This window comes from Anomalospiza imberbis, chromosome 2 (assembly GCF_031753505.1).
Source record: "Anomalospiza imberbis isolate Cuckoo-Finch-1a 21T00152 chromosome 2, ASM3175350v1, whole genome shotgun sequence".
Classification (NCBI taxonomy): Eukaryota; Metazoa; Chordata; class Aves; order Passeriformes; family Viduidae; genus Anomalospiza; species Anomalospiza imberbis.
Genome location: NC_089682.1, coordinates 10,653,622 through 10,674,260, shown reverse-complemented (window position 1 = coordinate 10,674,260; position 20,639 = coordinate 10,653,622). Strand labels below are relative to the sequence as shown.

Genomic DNA, 20,639 nt, shown 5'->3' with positions numbered 1-20,639 from the left:
AGAATTTTGTTTCCTTTTCAGTTCAGCAGTTTTACAGTCAAGAAATAACAGTGTAAATCTTTATAAACTTGACTTGAAATACTAAAATTCAAATGACATTATTAATTTTTTTAACTGTAGGCCAATAAGTAGGTTAGTGTTGCATTCATAAAAACCTCTGGCTTTAATGTTAGACAACCCTAACTTCTTTCAACCTGAAATCAAGTAATTCAATCCAGCAATTCAAATGTACAAGTGCCAATTACTTTAACAGCACTTTTTTCTTATGCACGAAGAGTAATTTACAACATGAATCCAGAGTTTGGTCAAGTTATTCAGCTGAAACTATCTACTTCCAAAACATCAGTTTGGAATTAATTCTTAATACTCATTACCATTTGAATCATATAAGAGGGAAATGAAATAAACTACCAAGAAACTAGAGTTATTATTTTCCTTATGATGCTCAAAGAGCTTGCAAGATGAAAAGCATACAAATTGGAAGTGGACACATAGCAACTAAGTGGCTATTCTGTCACACTGCATTTCACAAATAAAAGCATCCTCCAGGTCCTTTGATTAAAACATGAAACAGACAAAATAAGCAATACTTGCAAGACATCGTTCACAGAATATCTCTTGTAGAGCTCAATGGCTAATCACATTTCTTCCACAAGAATTTAAAATTAAGCCTGATACTCCTGCTGGTCACAAATAACAAATGGAAATTTACAAGCATTTTAAGTAAAGACCAAAGAAATATGTAACTATCAAAGTACCACAATATACCATGTCATCCCATATCTTATTTCATTTTAAAATGTATCTTACAACAAGCTAGTGAAAATTTTTAGTTACCCAGAACAACAGACACTTCTGAACAAAATTGTCATTCTCCAATTCAGCACTAGAAATCCTCCTACAATTAACTGCAAAACTATACAGATTACCCAGATGTGAAAATTTCGTAAACCCTACAGAAAAACAGAATATAGTCTAATCAAATCATACCTGGATAAACTGCTTGGTTTTCACAAGCCCCACATCTCCAGCCTCTATCTGTGCTCTTGACAGCTTCTCTTCAGTTTCACTTAGCCAGTGATTAAATCTCTTCATGTCAGAATGAAAAATCTGCCACTTTTCCAAAGATTTGTCAAACCGTCTGCAAGTATAAAAGGAGATGAAATAACAATCTACTGATACTTTATTTATTGACTACAGAACAAAAAAAAAAAAAAGAGAGAATAATGTTAGATGTCTCAGTTTAAAGTCAGTGTAATATTTATGGCATATCTTAACATTTATAACAGTTTTATCAAATGACAATAGGGCAGTACCTCTGAAGTGAAATTATCTCTAAGAAAATGCATCACAAATAAGTGTTTTATCAATTTTAAAATAATTTTCAAGAAAATGCAATGGTCTTCAAGTGAATTTCCACTTGCATTGTGCAAAGGGACTCTTTAATAAAACCTTTTTCCTATGTTTCACTTTGAGTATTTTATAATGTTAATTACACACACAAAAAAAAAAAAGTCCTGAAATAAAAGGATGATTTAAAAAATAAGGTTTTGAGCAATAAACAAGGATGAAAAATATTCCTACCATGTCTGCCAGTCTATATTTCACTACAAAAAGACCATTTAAGTACTTCCAGCACTTTAGGAAGATCTGACCTGTTTTTGTCTAGAGTGACTGATTGATCTTCTGCTTCAAGAACTGTTTGACTTGGCCACTGCCAAATAGGAAAGACATGAAATGAAGACAGATTACAAAACAGATTATAAGGGGGGTTTGCAGATAGCATACATCTTAAGAAATTCACTTATCCTGTGTGTTAGATTGGTGTGGATATGTAATTACTAATCAGAGATTAGCCAGAATGTTTTGTTAGAAGATCATCATTAAATATGCTACTGTTGTTTAGTTTAATAATCCTCCTTTACAGGATTATACTAGATTTTTGGGTGTACTTAAAGGATAAAAAACAAAGATGCTCAATTATTTCTCTATGAGATAATCTGGTTCTGTATGGGCAAACAATACAATTATTTAAATATTAAGGAGTTTAATTCACCAAACAAAATGACATTACTATGAGGGAATACAGATAATCTTTTCCATTTTAATGATAATTTTTCATTTTTAGAACAAAATATAGGCAGACTATTGACCTGATTAAATATTGCAGTCACTCATCTAACTTATTTATTAAAATGGCTGTGATAATTTATCATGGTTATCATATTTTATTGCTCAAATTATCAAACCATAATTTAAAGGCATATTATAACAGGGTTTTTTTTAATAACTACCTCACTCAGAGTTACAAGGCAAAAAATAATTTTGCTTAAAAAAAACATGTAGAAAACAAAATTAAAATTCCATTTCTTTTGGTCTAGAATCATCTCTCATTTTGGACACTACATTAAAATGTCTTTCCTCCTGTTCCTCATAAAGCAAAATTACTCTTCTCAGCATGGGAAGCTTATCAGAAGCTTAAATGTAAACGAATTCAGTAGGAGTTGATATTAGTATTGTTGAATTTGCATTCCAGAACTTGCAAACTGAATCTCCCATCCCTCTACATTCTTCCTCCATCTTTTTCTCTGGGAAATAACAGTTGTAAGGAGAAGAAAACCAAAAAGTTGCAACAAGAAGATATGCATATTTAAAGCTTAAAAGTTATGAGTGCTTATTGCTCATGCCTTAAAAAAAATTGTTACTTTCGGTATAAGTATAAACCAATATAAAGCATTAGTAAAAAACAGAGAGAATTTATCAACAGGCCAAGTGACTAAAATTCAAGGCTCTTGCAGAGATTAAATACCTAAATAATGTTACAGTGATAAGAGAAAATGTAATTTTTGCTGCAGTGGCAGGTGTGGGTGCATTTGAACATCATCAAGCAGCTTCCTGCTCTGGGAAGTCATGGGACACCTCTCCTGAGTGCACCTAAGTGAGAGCTGCCCTTGCTGAATCTCTGTGTTACATCTGCTTACAAACAATACTACTTCCAACAGCTTCTTAAACTTTAAAAACATAGAGGCTTCTGTTTGTTTGTTTTACCGTGCACAATCCTGTTACCTGGTGATAAGTTCAAAACCCACAAAAGGAGAAGCATAATTAACTACCAATGCTGAACAGCTAAATTGCTGAAGCCTTGGCACAGCTGAATGGAGAACAAAGAAGAGAGCAGTACTCTGAGGACTATGAAAACTCAGAAAGAATATGTCTGCCTCAGGATTCCCCAAGCACACAATGTGGACCAGAGGAAAATGGAAGGTCTTGTGCCCCCTTACCTAGGGATCCACCCTTGTTTGCCACCAGAGACATTTGCCACCGAGTCATTGAGCTAAAATACCCCAGTGTAGCCATTCATCAGTGTCTTCCTCTGCTCAAACCCTTTCCCTCTGACCAGCAGAAGCCTAAATAGTGGCTTATGGGTGGCCACTAGTAGTGGCTAGTGGGTGACTGTCTGAAATCTGGGCACTGTTTCCTTTCTGATGTGTCCCTCTCTCTGGTTTTCTTAGCACATGCTCAATGACAAGGTGCAAACAAACACCCTGAAGCCAAGCGGGAGGTTCTGGATGAGAACGTACGACTTGCACATATTACAAAGCACTTAAGCATTGTACATGAGCTCTGACAAAATAAGGCAGCTTTATTCCTCTATCTTGGGCATGTTTGGGTAGATAAGCAAAAAAACAACTGTCACACTGACCCAATTTTTTCATATATGTACTGACACTCCAGCAGGGACCATGTTAAGCAGTGGCTTGTGGGAGCAATTTCATTTTATCATATTAGTACATAATGGATATTTTTTGCCTCCGGAGAGCAAGAAAGAAAAAAAAAACAACCAAAGACAACTGCTGGGGTAATACGCAGCACAATTTATATTAAGCCATAAAAGTATTGGTTGTTTCGTTCCTTTCTCCCTTCTGAGTCCTTGGACCTGACCCTCAATAAATAAAATTTCAAATTCTTTGCTAGCATTGCACATGATATTGCACAGAGATTTACAAATGCCAATTAATTTGGATGTATTGTCAGTGGAACTCTAAACTGTATAATGGAATTGAACTTGATGTTCTGTGTCACAAGGAGCTGTGCAAAGGTGAAAGACCTTTGAAAACAGGAAAGACACAAACATAAGATGGAGTACAAAAGGCTACTGGTTTGTTCTAAACCAAATCCTAATTTTGCATCTTTGTTTTGATTAATTCCTAGCTATATTTTGATAACATTCCTTAATAAACTATGAAGACCACCTTCTGGATAGATTCTGGTTTTGCAAAACTTCAAAATCAACTGACCCTCAAGAGAAAGAATGCTATTGTTTATACAATTTCCTAAAAGACATTATTTATGTAATGGAAATTGGTATTGTAAGAAACAAACGTTTTATTCTTCATATTGGGAAATATATTCCGTAAACTTCATTTCTATACTGTTGCGAAACAATGTACTGTAGGATTATGTTAATATTAACCCACAAATTTTGCAGTTTTGTCAGCTTAATTCTGCACAATTAGCACCTTCTAAAAATACACAAAACATCAAAGTAGTATAAATAATTATGTATTAAAATGTAAGAGCATTAACTTTACTATTTAAGGCCATTCTTACAGACAACAAAATGAGAAAATTTGTTTTTGTCAAGCAACTACTACAATTAAATTGCTTCAAGAAAGAGCTAACCCATTTTCAGGGGTTTTGATGTTTTCATTTGACATCACAGAACCCATGTGAGTTCTTAATTTATATTTAATTCCTATATCCTCTCTGCATTTTGACTCAAAGCGATTATCTCATTTTAGACACTGCTATATCTTGATCTGGATCTCAGGTTTTGCTGTGGGTCCAGTCTGGGACAACACTTAGCTCTACATATACTATTCACACCTTTGCAGCCTTTCACCCATAAACTACCAAATAAATAATAAACTGCAACTAAACAACCATAGCAATGGCATCCATCAATTCAAAATTTAATTTCTCTCTTCCCAGAAACTAGGTTCTGCAGCATAACATAAATTAAAAAAAAAAACAAAAAACTCTACATTACAATTGCATTATAAATATTTTGATATCTTGAATTGTATTTATTGTATTATTCTTCTTGCTCTAGTTATAGATACCATGCCATTCAGTGTCCATCTCCATTAAAGAAAATGACAACAAAATTGGCTAAGAAAAACCAATGTCATGCCAGTCATTGTTGTTTTTTAGGCATATACAAATCCATTTTTATTATACATGAGAGAGCAATAAATTTAATAACAATTTACAGTGAATAATTATACAGCAAATGCATTAAATTCTAATGGAAGTTGTGCATCAATAGTTTAAATAGAAACACTTCATAAAATTGATAAAACATACATTCTTTTTCTACACTAACTAAAACTAACTCTTAGGCATATGAACTTGAAAATTCCAATTCTCTATTTCCTACAAAGTTTTCCTTCATCAGAACAGAGATACAATAATGTGTTTTACAGAACTTTTCCTCAACATCTGTTTTAAGTGTAGGTAACAACTTTTCCCTAAAGAAAAAAAAAAAAAAAAGCTTGATTCAATGTAACCTAGGTGAAAGAGTAGCATATTTTGCAGCTCTCTTAAATGTTAAAAATATCCATGCAATTGATAATAAAACAAAAAAAAAAAAATATAACTTTTTGAAGTGTAACCACCAAAAGCATGATAAGGAAACCCCAAATCAAAAATCTTACATGAAACAAAGAGTGACTCAGGTTTATGGAAATCCAAACCAGTATTTGTGCCTGCATGTGAAGGGTATTAGACACATTTCATCCTCAAAAGGTTACAGTGCACACCACACTTCCAGCCAGGATACTGCAGTTGTAGTATTACCCACCCTAAGGTTGCATCCATCTGATGAAATTAAATATGAGTGACAAATGACATTAACTTCTGCCTGTCAGGGTGATGTTCTCCTCCTTTCCCCAGCCCAGGGGCTCTGACCTGTTTAAGGCCAGTTCTGATGTGGCACTGCAGCAGGAGCTGTCATCGGCCTTTAGGGAGAAATGACTGTGAGAAACCTCACCTGGGGCTTCTGCTCAGGGCTTCAGGGCCAGTTTGAAACTCACACTGACCTGGGCTACTCTGTACGTCTGTCCACAGCACACCTTTCTCACTGCAGCCAGAGCCAGCTTTGCTCTCCTCTTTCAGGTATTGTGGGAACTCTGGGAGAGGTCCCTGCTTGCAGCCCTTACCCCAACCTTGACACTCTCAAACATCCCTCCTGGAGCTCTCCAGAGTTGTAAACCTCAAATGGCCTGTGTGCTGCTGTTTACACCACACACTAAGCAAGTATTTCCACTGTCCTTCAACATCCCAGCTCCTGTGACTACAGGGTGGTGGCTGGAAGGTGGGACAGCCAGCACAGAGGACACATGTCCTGCTAAGGATGTTAGACTTCCTGGACTCCCTAGCTACGCCCATCCCACTGACCAAGTGTCCATTAACTGCTGGAGCACACTGGAGAGCCTCCTGGAGAGAGCCTCTTCCACCTGGGTTTCATCTGAGCTAAATCCAGAGCACTCTTTGGTGTGAGACAAAGCACAAAGAGAGCAGCTGATCCCAACCCAAATGAAATACTCATGGACAGATTCAAAGTGAAGACCAGTGAAATCCAGCAGCCCACTCTGGTTCCCAGGTTCTGCTGCAGTTCAGATCCCATCTGGGACCAGGCTCAATGATTGTTTCCACAGCCTGGACACAGAGACAGGTACAAGACCCAGATTTATAGAGAGCTGGAAAATCATAGCCAATTGGGGAAAATCTGTTCTCAGAAAATCTTCAAATTACCATCATAATTCATAAAAAAAAAAAAAAAAAGTCAGTGAATTTGTGGCATAGAGCATAAGTATGTGAAATGCAAAGTCTATATTACAGGCTGTCCCCGGAGTAGTCACCTGTAATTACTATGAAGTGCTTAAATCCCATGATTTCCAATGACAGAGTTCTTAGTTCAACCTGTAATAACATGTTTTATCCTCCAAAATTCCCCTGTGCAATTTTATCGTTCCACTTCCTATCTTGAAATCCCCCTACAATAGTGGCTTTAGAGCAGGAAGAATAACAGAAAACTGATGATACCAGTTAATGCTGGCTGTTGACTCCCTGAGCCTGAAAGATGTTATTTATCCTGTTTAAGGTGTGGTAGATGTGTACACAAATATATATACTGGAAAATTAGATGGCCCTATTTCACCAAAAATCATAGTAATAACAAAGCATTTAGCATTATCTTCTTAAAGTACTGATGCCTGTATTGGCACTAAGTATTTTTTTATCTTTTACAGCTTTTCAGTCAGTTAAAAATTTCTAATAAGTGATTGTTGCTTGTTTGGGTTTTTTTTTAAGTTTACAATAAAATTTAATTAAAAACCCCTTTTACCTTTAATTTGGAAAATTCATTTGAGACAAGAAACCTAATAACCCAGTTATTAGGTCTTATTGTAAGAGTGGCATATAGTATAAACAGCTCTGTTTTTTCTGAACTAAAATGTTCATGACTTACAGGACTTAAAGGAATTGAAGAGCAGAGAAAACTGTATTGATAGAGGAAAGCATTCATCACACTGCTATCAAGGATAAAATATTTGTAAGTAATAAATAATCTGTTTAGATTAAATACTTTACAGTACCTTTTCAGTGTTTAACAAAAACATCTTAAATAATTCTGATGACTGTAGTACAATAGAAAAACAAAATAAAAATCTATACTATACTCAGAAAGTATATTTTCTGGTATCATTAGAATTAATAAGTATTTTCACAGTAGTGGCATTTGAAAGTTTGCTTTTTTGCCTTTGACTTATGTGAATAATGATTTACTGTAAAGAAAAAAAGTATTTGCAATGTCCAAGATAAACAGGGAAGACAATGCATTTTCTAGAAAAGGAGCTGAATGCATTACTAGCAACTAAAACCTAAAAAAAAGTAAGTGGTATGTTTATAAGGGATGTTATACATATAAACCTGTATATATACAAATATATATTATCCATATATATATATAGATATCCTAATTATACACATTAATTTACAAAAAAATGTTCAGAATATTATATATATATATACACTTTCAAGTAAAATTTATCACGTTAGAATTTTTTAGTTCATGAATAAATAGCAAAATACATTTTGGCATATTCATATGATTGTAATGTGGAGAATTTAAACAATGTACAGATGCCTACAATGGTATAATAACTCAGAAGGTTGTTATCTCTAGTAGAGATATGCAGTAGTGAAGAAATCATATTCTACCACTTGATCCAACTCAGTTAGGAAAGTTTCTAATAAGTGGATGGAATAACTTCCAGAAAGCAATTATGAGTCCTGGAGGTAACTCTCTGAAGCACAAACTGTGGCTGTCCAGTACAGGGGAGGTTTAGGGTGGATATTAGGAAGAGGTTTTTCACCCTGAGGGTGGCTGGGCAGTAGAACAGGCTCCTCAGGGCAGTGGTCACAGCACCAAACCTGACAGAGCTCAAGGAGTGTTTGCACAACTCCCAGGCACAGGGTGTGACTCCAGAACTGCCCTGTGCAGGGCCAGGAGCTGGACTCAGTGATCCTTGTGTGTCCCTTTCAACTCAGGACTGTGATTCTGGGTCTAGTAAAGAATCCCAACCACATCATCCTGTCTGTTCATCACTGATGTCAAAAAGTAAAATATATGTGAAAGTAGTTCAAATTATGCAAGCAAGGTATACATTCAAATAAATTGTTGCTGAGATGATGCCAAAGGCCAGTTTTGTACAATGTTAGATGGTCAGCTACCACTGCAAAGGCCTTCATAAATCTTTCTGGGCAGTGGAGAATCTGCGTTGCACATGCTATTCCTTAGTAACCAGGAGGAAAAAAACAGAATATAATTGAAACAGATCCTAAGGTTAAGCAGATTAAGACTGCAACAGGTAAGTTTAATGCGGTTTCTGTCTTCAGTTATCTCCTACCTCAAACACCCTTTCTTTTGTTTTAGAACACAGAAGCCAACCAGAAATCTAGCCTTTGGGGATACAGCAGTACAGCAAGAATCAATAGAAGCTGAACAGACATAGCCTGCTTATCAGAGAAAAGAAGCTCACATATTATAAGGCTCTGATCTTTCATATGGTATATATGTCAGTCCCACTGGACAGTCAGAATTATTCACGGAATAAAAGCTCTGAAATGGAACTTAAAAATAAGCTTTATTTAAAACTGATGTGTTCAGTTTAACAATTTTTATTCACTCTCAGTAAAGAAAGTAATTAGTAGAATACGTGTATTCATATTAGCAGTCTTTAAATTAGTCATAACAATAAGTGTGTTTACTCATTCATTTAAAGTTTATATTGAGATATTAGAGCTCTGTTTCATAATATAATTAGCATGCTCCATTCTCCTCTGATTTGAGTACTTTAACTTTTACTTTCTTGCAGAACAATGTGCAATTTTGATCCTAAAGAACTATAGTGAGATTTCAGGCACAAGAAATTATGAAGAGAAAAAGATGAGATATCAAAGCAGTTACAATGAACTTTAAGTTATTAAGTGTCCCAGCTAAGATATTTTTAGTTAATACCTGTTAATTGAACTGTCAGGTATATTAAAACAGACTTGATTAAAATGTCCATACTTTGCTACTGCTACTGTGACCTAACTATTTAATACAGCATATCTTACTTCTCTGTAGATAAACTAACCAAAGAAAAGTGATGCACAAATCTCTGCAGAATATTCATGTTGCGTATTTCACAAAGTGAATTTTTCACAAAGTAATTCATATTTTGATATTTTAGAGAGACCCACTTCAGTATGAAAATTCACAACTATAAATCTTTTCAGTATTATATCACAGAAGAGAGCCTTGGGTGCTTTGTTAGCATAAAGATTTGGGCAGCATGATAGAGCTGCCCATCTTTTAAACACGCACACAGTCATGTTAACTGGCACATAATGACTTTATAGGCATGTTTACAGCAATAAGAGTTTCAGGGTCTTTATCACCCCATTGTATCATACAAAAACGTTAATCAGGCACCATGAGATATTAAGTCCGGGAAAATTTTTTGAATTTTCTACATTTGGCCTATTTCTTTCTGCAACTGCAGCCTCTGGGAGCTACAGAATTTTTTGTGTCATAAAAAGCCCCTGAGAACTCTTTCTAAGAAAATTGTTCAGGATACACAATGAGAATTTTAATAGTTACATAACACAGGCTTATGTTGAATTTAATGCAGATGTTTGCCCATAAAATCAAGGAGTTTGGAATTTGGAAATAAATCTTCCAAGCAGGTTTGCACTTTTCCTCAAAGCAAAATAAATAGATATAGTTTGAACAGTGGTAACATGTACTGTTTCATTAAATTTACAAAAAGAAAATTGAAGCAGGAAATAATCTGAAGGAAGACTGTGAACAACACATAAGAGAAGAGGAGGCAGGGAAAGGTTTGTGCTGGAGTAATATTTTCTTTTCTTTCAATACTGATCCTCTTTGTTAGAAGGAAGTATGTCTTCTATGACTATTAATATTCAGCACAATGAACAACTCAGTCAGTTTTCACAGGAAAAAATGAGATGCTTTTAAGAGCAATAAGGCACAACGAAGAAGTGCAGATTTACAACAGGGACTAAAGAGGCTTCAATTCCCTGCCCTTATTAATCACATTTCCCACCTTACCTTGTGGCTGGCATCTCAGGGATTCCCAGCCTAGCAACACATTTTTTCTCTAACTCTTCAGATCTAATAGAGATCTGCTTGCCAAATACACAAGTTAGAGAGAAATGGCAGTTTAGACAGGAACCAAAAAGAAATGGCAGTGTGTCCCTGGAAGACAAACCTGACACTCCAATCCCAGTCATGGCCCATGACCTACCATGGCTGCAAAAGAATCATTACTGTTTCTACTACTGCTTGAACAAATAACCAATAATTTCAAATTATCATTATATTTTGCTTAGAATTTGCAGAACTACAGTTCCAGGGTACAAACTTTTTCTATCAGTAGAAAAAAGTACTGACTCAGATTTCCACAAAAAGATTTTTAGACTCCCAGTGCTTTGTCTCCAGCACTAAAGTCTTGAAAATCCCTCCTTGCTTGCCAGAGTAACAAGCTAACTCCAATGGATGCTTCTGCAATTGATTCTCCACAGACACTTTATCCTCTTCCTCCTGTAACTAGGAAACACAAAGCAATAGTCCCTGGAGGATAAAGTAATGACAGCAAAGAAGCTCTTTAAGCTTAAGAAACTTCCCCTTTCTGAAAGCGGGAGGGCCATACAGTTCCATTTACAAGATGACAGCCAGCTTGATTTCTTCAAAAAGAAAACCCCTAGAGTAGTTTAAAAAAGGCTCTCAGTCCTCTGCCAGCTCCTGGGAATCAATACAGCATTCTCATTCAACTAATTTCTCCCAAATTGCTGTGGGAAAAGACATGCTAAGTTGTTTAACTAGGGAAGAGCAGTTGTTTTTGATCAAGCTGTGATAAGGTATTTTTTTTAGTTCTCTGGGCCCTGATTACGTCTTGTTCAGTCCCAAGTGAATCTGGTGACTGTCCCAGGAACATTCCAGCACTGGCTAAGAGCCATACTGATCCTAACAGGGCTTCTGCAATACAGAATAGACTGAAAATATTATGAAAGTGGTGCTTAACTGTAGAAGAAAGAAATAGCTGACTAAGCACATTGTGCTCTGCAAACACAGATAAAAATACTCCACTCACACCAAGATCTTCCTTATATTTTTTAGAGAAATCATACCTTTGTTTCTTTAACAGTACAAGATCAAATAAGTAGATTGAGATTTTTTAAAATTGTGTTTGAAATTCAAAACTTATGGCTCTACATACTTAAAAAAAACCAGCCAAGCAGGTGTTTAAATTGCTTGAAATTAGCAAGAAAGAAGAAAAACATGCTGCTCATTTGGAGACATATGCGCACAAAAGAAAAAGGAGATGAAAGGTAGAAGGAATCCTACTCCTTTCTGTGCTAGCCAAAAAAAGCCCAGTAAAATGAGCTGTTAAAGAATAAAACAATCGTTCTTATTTTTGGACATTACTCCTAGGTAAAAGCTTTGACACACCAGCAAAGTCTACTTACCTATGCTTTGCTTCCCTTACATAGCAAACATGCTAAGGTTGCACTTCAGGGGATTTTACTAGATAGAATTACATCCTTGTATTACAAGGTTCTGTAATTAATTTATTCTACTTACTATAAATATGTCTCAGTAGAAAACTGGATGACAGGACCTGCACATTAGTGGAAATCACACACAACACACCATTTGTATTACTTATAATATCAAGGGCATTAAAATGAGAATCCCTTGAAATTATATTTAATCCTAATTGTTAGATTCTTCATTGTCAGAATTAAAATCTTCTTTTTATCTTCTATGTAACTTCAAATGCTTTTTTTTAATAGCAATTTAACAGCCACATCCATCGAGGAGTTTAACTGTGTATGTGCAATGTACATAAATCTATACTTGTCTGTATATATATGTATATAAAGGCTTTATTTCAACTTTTCACTCTGCCTGGTACACACTGATGACTTCAATGCATAATTTACATTTCAAAGGATACTTCAAATACAAAAATGCTGACTAGGGAAAATGTTCAAATTCAAGGATTATCACATCACTGTAGCTAAGATTTCTTGTGCTTTCTACTACTAAGTGGAAAAAACAGTGATGCAGTAAAAGCCAGGACTAAAATTCAGACTTCGTTCTGAGAATCTGTGTGCCACTCTGGTACTATGCCAAGCCTAATTGTAAAAGATTTGTGCAGATGGAGTGCAAGAGTAAACCTATTTTGCACTGTCAAGGCTGACCTGGCTGGGTGCTGGGTCCCTTCCAGGGTGTACATGCACTGCACAGCCTTACACCTTTCCTTACACAAAAAATAAGCCATCTGCAGTAGCTGATGGCCATAGCTTCCACCATTCACCAGGAAGTCAGCTAGACCAGAGGTTTGTAACTGGGTAGCAGATGAAGATTTGGGAAAGTTGTTTAGGTTGGATATCAGGAAAAGGTTTTTCACCCAGAGGCTGGTTGACCATTGCCGCAGGCTCCCCAGGGGAACTGGCCATAGTAGCAAGACTGACAGGGTTCAAGAAGCGTTTGGACAATGCTCTTCTGATTTTTGGTGTATCTAGCACAGGGGCAGGAGTTGGAGTCAATATTCTATGGGTCTACTACTGTCATCATAAACACCAATGAGCATGTAGTCCACAGGAATATACAGTGTTAGTCAACCCCTGAGGACTAGTTAGGGAATTAGTCAAACCCTAATGCTGTAAATCCATAAACCCAAAAGGATATTATTATCAAATCATGGCAGTAATAATTTCACAAATAAAAAACAAGAGATCAATAGATTTCTGTTGTTGGGGATGAAGAGCTCCCAAGTGCCAAGTGTAAGGTGGGCTAGGCCACTCTGCTCCATATCATGGCTGCTGATTTCAGCAGTCTGAAAACTATCACTTGGTCTTCATTCTCATCTACTTGTTTGAAGAATGTGAAGTTGCACCTCATCCCTCTCTCCTTTAGCAAACACAGGGCTAGGTTGAGCAGTCATTAACCTGGAGGTGAGGTTTAGCTCGCTAGATGATTTGCACAGAAAGTTTCATTTACAAACACTGCTGACAGCAGCAGAAATAATACTGCTAGGCAGTTTTAAAAATTCCAAATATGTAAAATTTGGTAAAATTTTTTGGTAAAATGTAAAAAACTTGTAAAAAAAGTTATGCCCATTACCTATTGCTGTTCCTTCTCTGTAAACAGATACGGAATCTGGAGATCTTAGCTTGGCACCTTTGGAAAGTGCTAAACAAGCAACTTGCTGTCATTTAGCCCAACTGGCGAGGAACCCTCATTGCATCCCAGGATTTGCATAGGTGATAACAATGAAAGTATTAAAAAAAAAAAAAAAAAAAAAAAGAAAATGGAGAAACAGAATGAGCTTAGCTGTCTGGCTGTCTTGTGAAAATGAGTATTGTTGTTTTGAATTTACAAATAGAAGAGAGAGGGCAAATTGAAGAGAGTTAAAACTGTGGGGTTTTTTAAACTTCTGCTCTGTAATTCACCGTTTAGTGACCAGACAATTCAGAGTTAAGGTAGAGAATAACCACTCTGTGCATGTTAATCAAAGTTGGAAATTTATAAAATATAAAAACCTTAGATAATGATAAGTCCTTTTTATTTTCTTTCTAACACAACCTTCTCCTACTCCATTCATGGACATATCATATTCAAGACTGTAGAAGCTTACACAGCTTAGAATTCCACTGTGGGGTAGTCTTCACAAAAAGCGTGCTCTTCCTCTGTCTCTATCAGAATCTTTGAGAGTGTAGAAGCTACAGATAGCACACTCCCAGAGCTCACAGTTATGCCAACACAAAAAGCAGGCTGAATCAAGAATTCCATCCTTAGCTTCAGTCTCACCTACTTTCCTTCTAAGTACACAGAGAGCTCAAAAGCAATTCACTGAGGTATCCTTGAACTACTATAAATGCTGATTTATCATTTCTGCTCTGTCTTAAAATGTTCTGCAATGTTCAGATCATAGCAAGCATGTTCTACATTACTGTTTCAACATTTCTAGCAGCTGCTCTCAATGCTATGTATTCTGCCTTTCTATTTGCAGTGATTTGCACAGACCATGCTATGCAAGCACAGCCAGTTTATTACACTATTCACTAGTATTTATAGTTCTCTAACTTCCATGCAAAATGTTCCACTCAGACCCCTTTGCCCCTGTTCCCTCAGCAACATAATCTTTTCAGTTTTCAAGTCCCTGTTACATTCCCTTGCACCAGTGATGACCTTGTTGCATCCTCTCTCATCAGAGCACTCAGGTGGCCAGAGTGGTGTCTTCAATTCTTGTTCTTGCCTTGAGTTTATCTCTCCCATGGCTTCCACTATACCAGGGCCAGGACGTCTGTGGTGCTACCCAGCTCAGCTTCTGCAGCTGTCAGGTCTTCCATACTATTTTATGATGTCACTATCTTCCCTGCTTTAGAGGAATACTAATACTTTAGAGGATACTTTGGAAGATCATGACTAGACTATTGAGTTAACAGCAACACTTACTGAAATAAACTGAGGTGGTGAAGAAAAAGGATACAGCTGTGATTCGGTCCTATTTTCTTTCACCGGGAGAGATGCTACATCTTGCCTGAACTGAATATCATGGACTTGCTTTCAAAAACTAAGCATCTGTAACTTCTGCTACTATCAACTATAGCATTAGATGACAAGCCTGAAAAAGAAGTTTAATAAAAACTGCAAATCCATGTGGGAAATGACTTGGAGACTCAAAGCTGGCTGCTAAGTCTCTTTCTATAAATGTTTTCATGTATGACTGTATATTTGTGCACTATTCCTCCATGGACCATAAGCTGAAACAAAACCTTGTTGCAAAATTATTTATATCTCTTTCAAGAGTCATGAGTTCTAGTGGTCTTTTTCTACTTTTTCCTTTCCTATAGTAGTGCAAATCCACTGAAAGCAGTGGAGCTGATTCTGACTTACAGAGCCATAAGAGAGTCAGCTTTAGGAGGCAGAAGACAGGTTGTTACAGAAGCCTGGTACTTATGTGCCATCAAACTACAGATGCCCTTCTCTTTGTCTCATGTGGATAATTGCCCTCTCATTTTTACAATGGGATAGAGTACACAGGTATTGTTTACAAATGTAGCTGCCCTTTCAGAACTGATTGGAGAAATTATGCCAAAACCACAATCGTGAACAGCTCCGTGTTTGCTAGGACCACCATGTTGCATGAGTGTTTCCTATGAAGACACCTTGGAAATAGACTCTGTCCTGCTACAGGGTGTGGAAGATGCAGAAAGACTTGGGGAACTGACCAAAGGATTGTGCATCCAAACGGGAGAAAGGAAATGCAGTTGAACTGGCATTGCTGCTGTGCCAGAGGATTGAAAGATAGTGAAGAGAATTGCTGGTCTGTTTAGTGCCCTGCAGGGACAAAGACACTCATGGTTATTAGAGGAATTTATTTCTGGCCTTACAGACTCCCACAGTGTCTGCTAAAGAGTATCAGTTTAGAAAGGCAGAAACATTTTCTCTTTTTCCTTTACTGGCAAACTACAGTGGTTGTCATTAATCACCCTGACAATATGAAAATGCAGCATTATTCTGTTAAGAAGTTCTATGCCTTCTGATTTTTCACTGATCTACTACATTGTGAAATACTATACACACAGACAAGGTACATAGCTGTGTGTTGTGAAAAAGGAAAAAAAAAAAAAGAAAAATGCTTAAAGCAATCATAATTAAAGTATGTGAATCTGGGGTGTGTTGGACCCTTATAGTTTTTAACTTCATTGTCTTCCTTGATTATATTATTGATTTGATTGGATTTTATTAGCATAGTTGCTTTTAAAATTAATATTCATTGTAAGATACTAGCCAGTCTTTCATCTGTTTAGGAAAGCCAGAAATACTTTTTCTATTATATAAAATCCTTAATGGTAAAATCCTAATCCCACCATTTCCACACTGAAATCAGAGGGGATAATAGAAATAATTCAATAATTATGGAAGAGCCTTAAAAAGTCCAGAGAAAAAGATTCATGGAACAGTAGGTGTCTGTACCACATTTTTTGTGTTACATGAGGGCCTGTGAACCTGAGTGGAAAAGAACAACTCAGAAATTCCCCAGATTTACATTTCATCTTGGTTTCCAACTAGTCAGAGGGCATTTTGTGTCCTGACAGGCAGGAAAAAATATGCCAGAAAGATGGAAAAAGCACTTTTCCTGTTAGCCAGTCCTGCACATCACTGGGAACATGGCAAAGCCACCAGGCCACTCCAGCCCCATGGGTGCAGTGCTTAGGGGAGAGCAGGGATGGAATAAAAGGAGAAAAAAACGTGAAAAAAAAATCACACAAAAAGGGCAAATATTTTCTGAACACTTTGTTGTTTCTAACATCTGTCACATCTTCTCACTTCAGTCCTTCCTTTTGTCCATAAAGGTGGCACTTGAGGGAAGTGTTCTTGTGGGTAGAGCGTTAGGATGGAATTTAAGGTTCACTTCTTGGCAAATTAGAATATTTGTATCTAACCTTTAAAAAACAGCTGAATATCACAGCTCTTCCTGTCTTATTTATGAACTGACAATAATATAATTTTTAGGATGTTTTGAGTTGATTTAGCCAGATTTGTTAAGGAAAGTAAATAAGAGGAAAATAAATAGGACAAGATAGGGAACTATTTAATAGGATAGGAACTATTTAATACATAAGATAACTTCTATTATTGCTTATGATTTCTTTGCATGTCATCATTAACCATATGACATCTGAGTAGAAGTGTCTTGTGCACAGTCAGAAAACACTTCTGAAGATTTTGCCAGAGAGTACTCAGGAGAGAATCTCATGGATCAGCGGAAAGCAGTGTGTCTTGAGTGGCCCTACAATACCACAAATTCAAGCTTTAATTGCAGAATATCTATAATTAAAGAAGACATGATATGCACAACATTACAAAAGGGCAGAGTCTGGCACTGAAAAACAAAAATATTCAACAAATGTCCTGATGATTTCTAAAAAATTCTGTTATGTGGTAAGACTTGCAAATTAAATTGCCTGATTGTTTTTTAGTTCTACAGGGAAAGCAATCACAATTAATGCATTTTATATGCTAAAATAGCATAGGCAGTCTATATTAAACACTGAATCATGTTAATAGATATTTCTGCAAAAGATCAAAAATTAAACATTTAAACAAAATATTTTAACTATTTTAAATAAAAGATAAATAGTTAAACATTTTTTTCAGACTACATCCCTAAACTATTAATATTCCTGAGTTAACGAGCTCTGACCTTTTACTGCTTTAGAACAGAATGATGATTCTGGAAGTTGAGATTTACTATTTTTGTCAGCATCCTATTTTCAGAGATCCCGTTTAAAAATCAAAGTGACAATTTTACTATGTTCAAAACATTAAAAGGACCTAGATTTTGGCATACAATTCTGAGATGATGGATGAAATCTGAGAAAGCTACTGAATAAATACTAAATATATGGATCCTAGAAATCAGAATTCTTTAAAATGTGCTTGCTTCTAAACAGCTACTGAAACTGAGTTTACATTGTTGGTTTCTTTCTTCTATTCTCTGAGAACGGAAACAGAGGCATTTATTTCTACTATGGGGAATATATGCTAAAATTATTGATTTTTTATCAATTTGAAGAAGATTTAGAATATTCTCAGCTACATTTTCCTTATATTTTGCTTTTCTTTAACTATGCTAACAGACAAAACATACAACTATTGATAGACTATTTTTCCTTCAGTGTAGTCTCTCATTTTGTTTGTAAAAAATTCAATTTCACATACCATATCACTTCTTAGTCCATATGATTTCCTTCTCAAAAGATATGACTATCATGAGATACATACCAACTAACTCATAGGATCTGACCTCTTGTGTGTGAATTTCTGTGCATGTGTGAGTATCCCATCCATAATAATATTATGAGAACACAAGGCAAAAATTCAGTTCTAGTAGTTATGATCACTGCAGAAGATAAAAGGGAACAGAGAAAAAGAAAATTCTCCCCCTCGTGGCAAGGAAGGAGCACGAACCAGCTCCTTTCTTAGGTTGGAATTAAACATCAGTGTCAAAAGTTCTGATCTGAACTAAAGGATTAATGTGCCCGATACATCAGTTAAGGGCCTCCTTTTGCCCAGGAAGATGAGTGCTCTAAAGCCCTCTACCTCGAGAAAAATTTGGCAAAACCATTTAGAAAACTAAGATTTATGGCAGCCAAGAACTATGCATATAGGTGCTTTTACCTAAAACCACTTAACTTCCAGCTCTGCAGAATAAAGTGCTGCACTGGTCAATAAAATCTGGACTATAAAGCCTTATAAAGATCAAGTTTCTTTACCCTTTTTCAAAATGTTTCCAAATACAACTGCAATGTCTCTCAACGTGAGAGCAAAATTAGAATGGAGCAGCTAAAAGCACTTTCATACATGCATACAACTACACACATAAAGATGAATGTACAGAAGATTCAACTTATAGCAACACTTTATACTTAGGAAGGCAAATTTATGGCCGGGAAAAACAGTTTTGCACACAGACATAGCACTTTACAATAATAGCTAACAAAAATGGTGGAAGAAAGCTCTTTGTTTAGTAGTGATAAAGGAAAATCAAACACTATCACTTTTAGAATTTTATTAACTAGAACAGACAAAGAGTTTGAATGTTTGAAAGAAACACTGTGAGTAAAATGAAGTATAAGACTTAGAAGACATTTCTGAAAATCTGCATAGTTAGAAATTACATTCACAGTTTCTGGTTTGTTGAGAAGCAGATGCTTGCTTTTCTGAAACTTTTCAAATCTTTAAAAGTTCAAGAAATTCAAGTCCTTTCCTAGATGAGATGGACAGACACTGCAGGACTACAGAACAATAACCTCTGATTATTAACATATTCCAGAGCTATATCAAGCAGATTCTAGAGAGAGACTGCAGGAAATCTTACTGATAAATGCATGAGACTTCAGATATCTTAAAAGGAGAACAGTTATATCAGAAGGTTCTGATTTCTTTGCAGGATTTTCCACCAGATGAAGTACCCCCTACCATTCAAATAAGCATTATTTCTTCATGAGTATGACATCAGAGTTCTAAAAGAACAAAATTGCATAAAATCTGAAAAATATAATGAACCTAAAAAAAAGGAGAAGGACCAGCAGGAGCCCCCTGCCCTTCATGCTTACAGACATGATTGAAGAAGGTAAAATCCTAGAAGTAGATGAGGGCAAGTTGAGAACTATGTCACAGAACTTAAACCCTACAAGCCTTTTCCCCAGCCAGGCTGCACCCCAGGATACTGAGACAGCAAAGGCTTTACAGCCCAAGATGCCATTGGCTTTCTGGGCTGCAAATGCATTTTGCCTGCTCATAGCTCATTTTTCATCTGCTAACAACCCGAAGAGGGTTGTTCTAAAGTCCTCCATCCCCAATCAGGGTTAAATCAGAGGTGGAAAAGTCAACATGCTTAGTCACAGAGCTGCATTCAGAGGGAGCTCGATAGGGCTGAGCCAACAGAAGCCTCCTTGTATTAATCAAGAAATGCAAAGTCCAGCACCTGTGGAGGAAGAGCTCCTTGCAAAAATATAGTTTGGAAATTGATTGGCTGGGAAGTGGCTTTGCAAAAAAGGTTGTGGAGTAATGTGGGCAGGAGGTGGAACATGAGCCAGCAGTGTGCCTTGTTAGCCAAAACAACCAAGTATATCCTGGGCTGCGTTGGCAGCACCACAGCCAGCAGATGGAGTGAAAAGACTACTCTTCCTCACTCATTGGGCCACATCGAGATCACTGAGTCCAGTTTTGCACTGATCAAAAAAGGACCTTGACGAACTGCAGTGAGCTGCAGTGAATTCATCAGGACAACACCACGAAGTCATGGGGCTGGGTCTCTTGCTCTGTGAGGAGGTCATTGAAGTGCTTCAGTCAGGCTCTTCAAGGGGTGCATAGTGTGAGGATGAAAGACAAAAAGCATAAAAGCAAATGAGAAGTTTAGACCAGATATAAGGAAAAAAAAATTGCACCATGAGGACAGTCAAGCTGTGGAACAGGTTGCCAAGAG

At 36.4% G+C, this 20,639-nt stretch overlaps 1 protein-coding gene across 13 annotated transcripts in view; it reads right to left on the bottom strand.

The window, feature by feature from the left end:
- DMD (dystrophin) overlaps positions 1-20,639 on the bottom strand; it is a 1,045,484-nt gene that overhangs the window by 538,199 nt on the left and 486,646 nt on the right. For all 13 annotated transcript variants that reach the window (XM_068179791.1, XM_068179794.1, XM_068179795.1 and 10 more), the window contains one exon: positions 991-1,141. In XM_068179791.1, the coding sequence (XP_068035892.1) occupies positions 991-1,141 (151 nt within the window). The remainder of the gene's footprint in view (positions 1-990; positions 1,142-20,639) is intronic.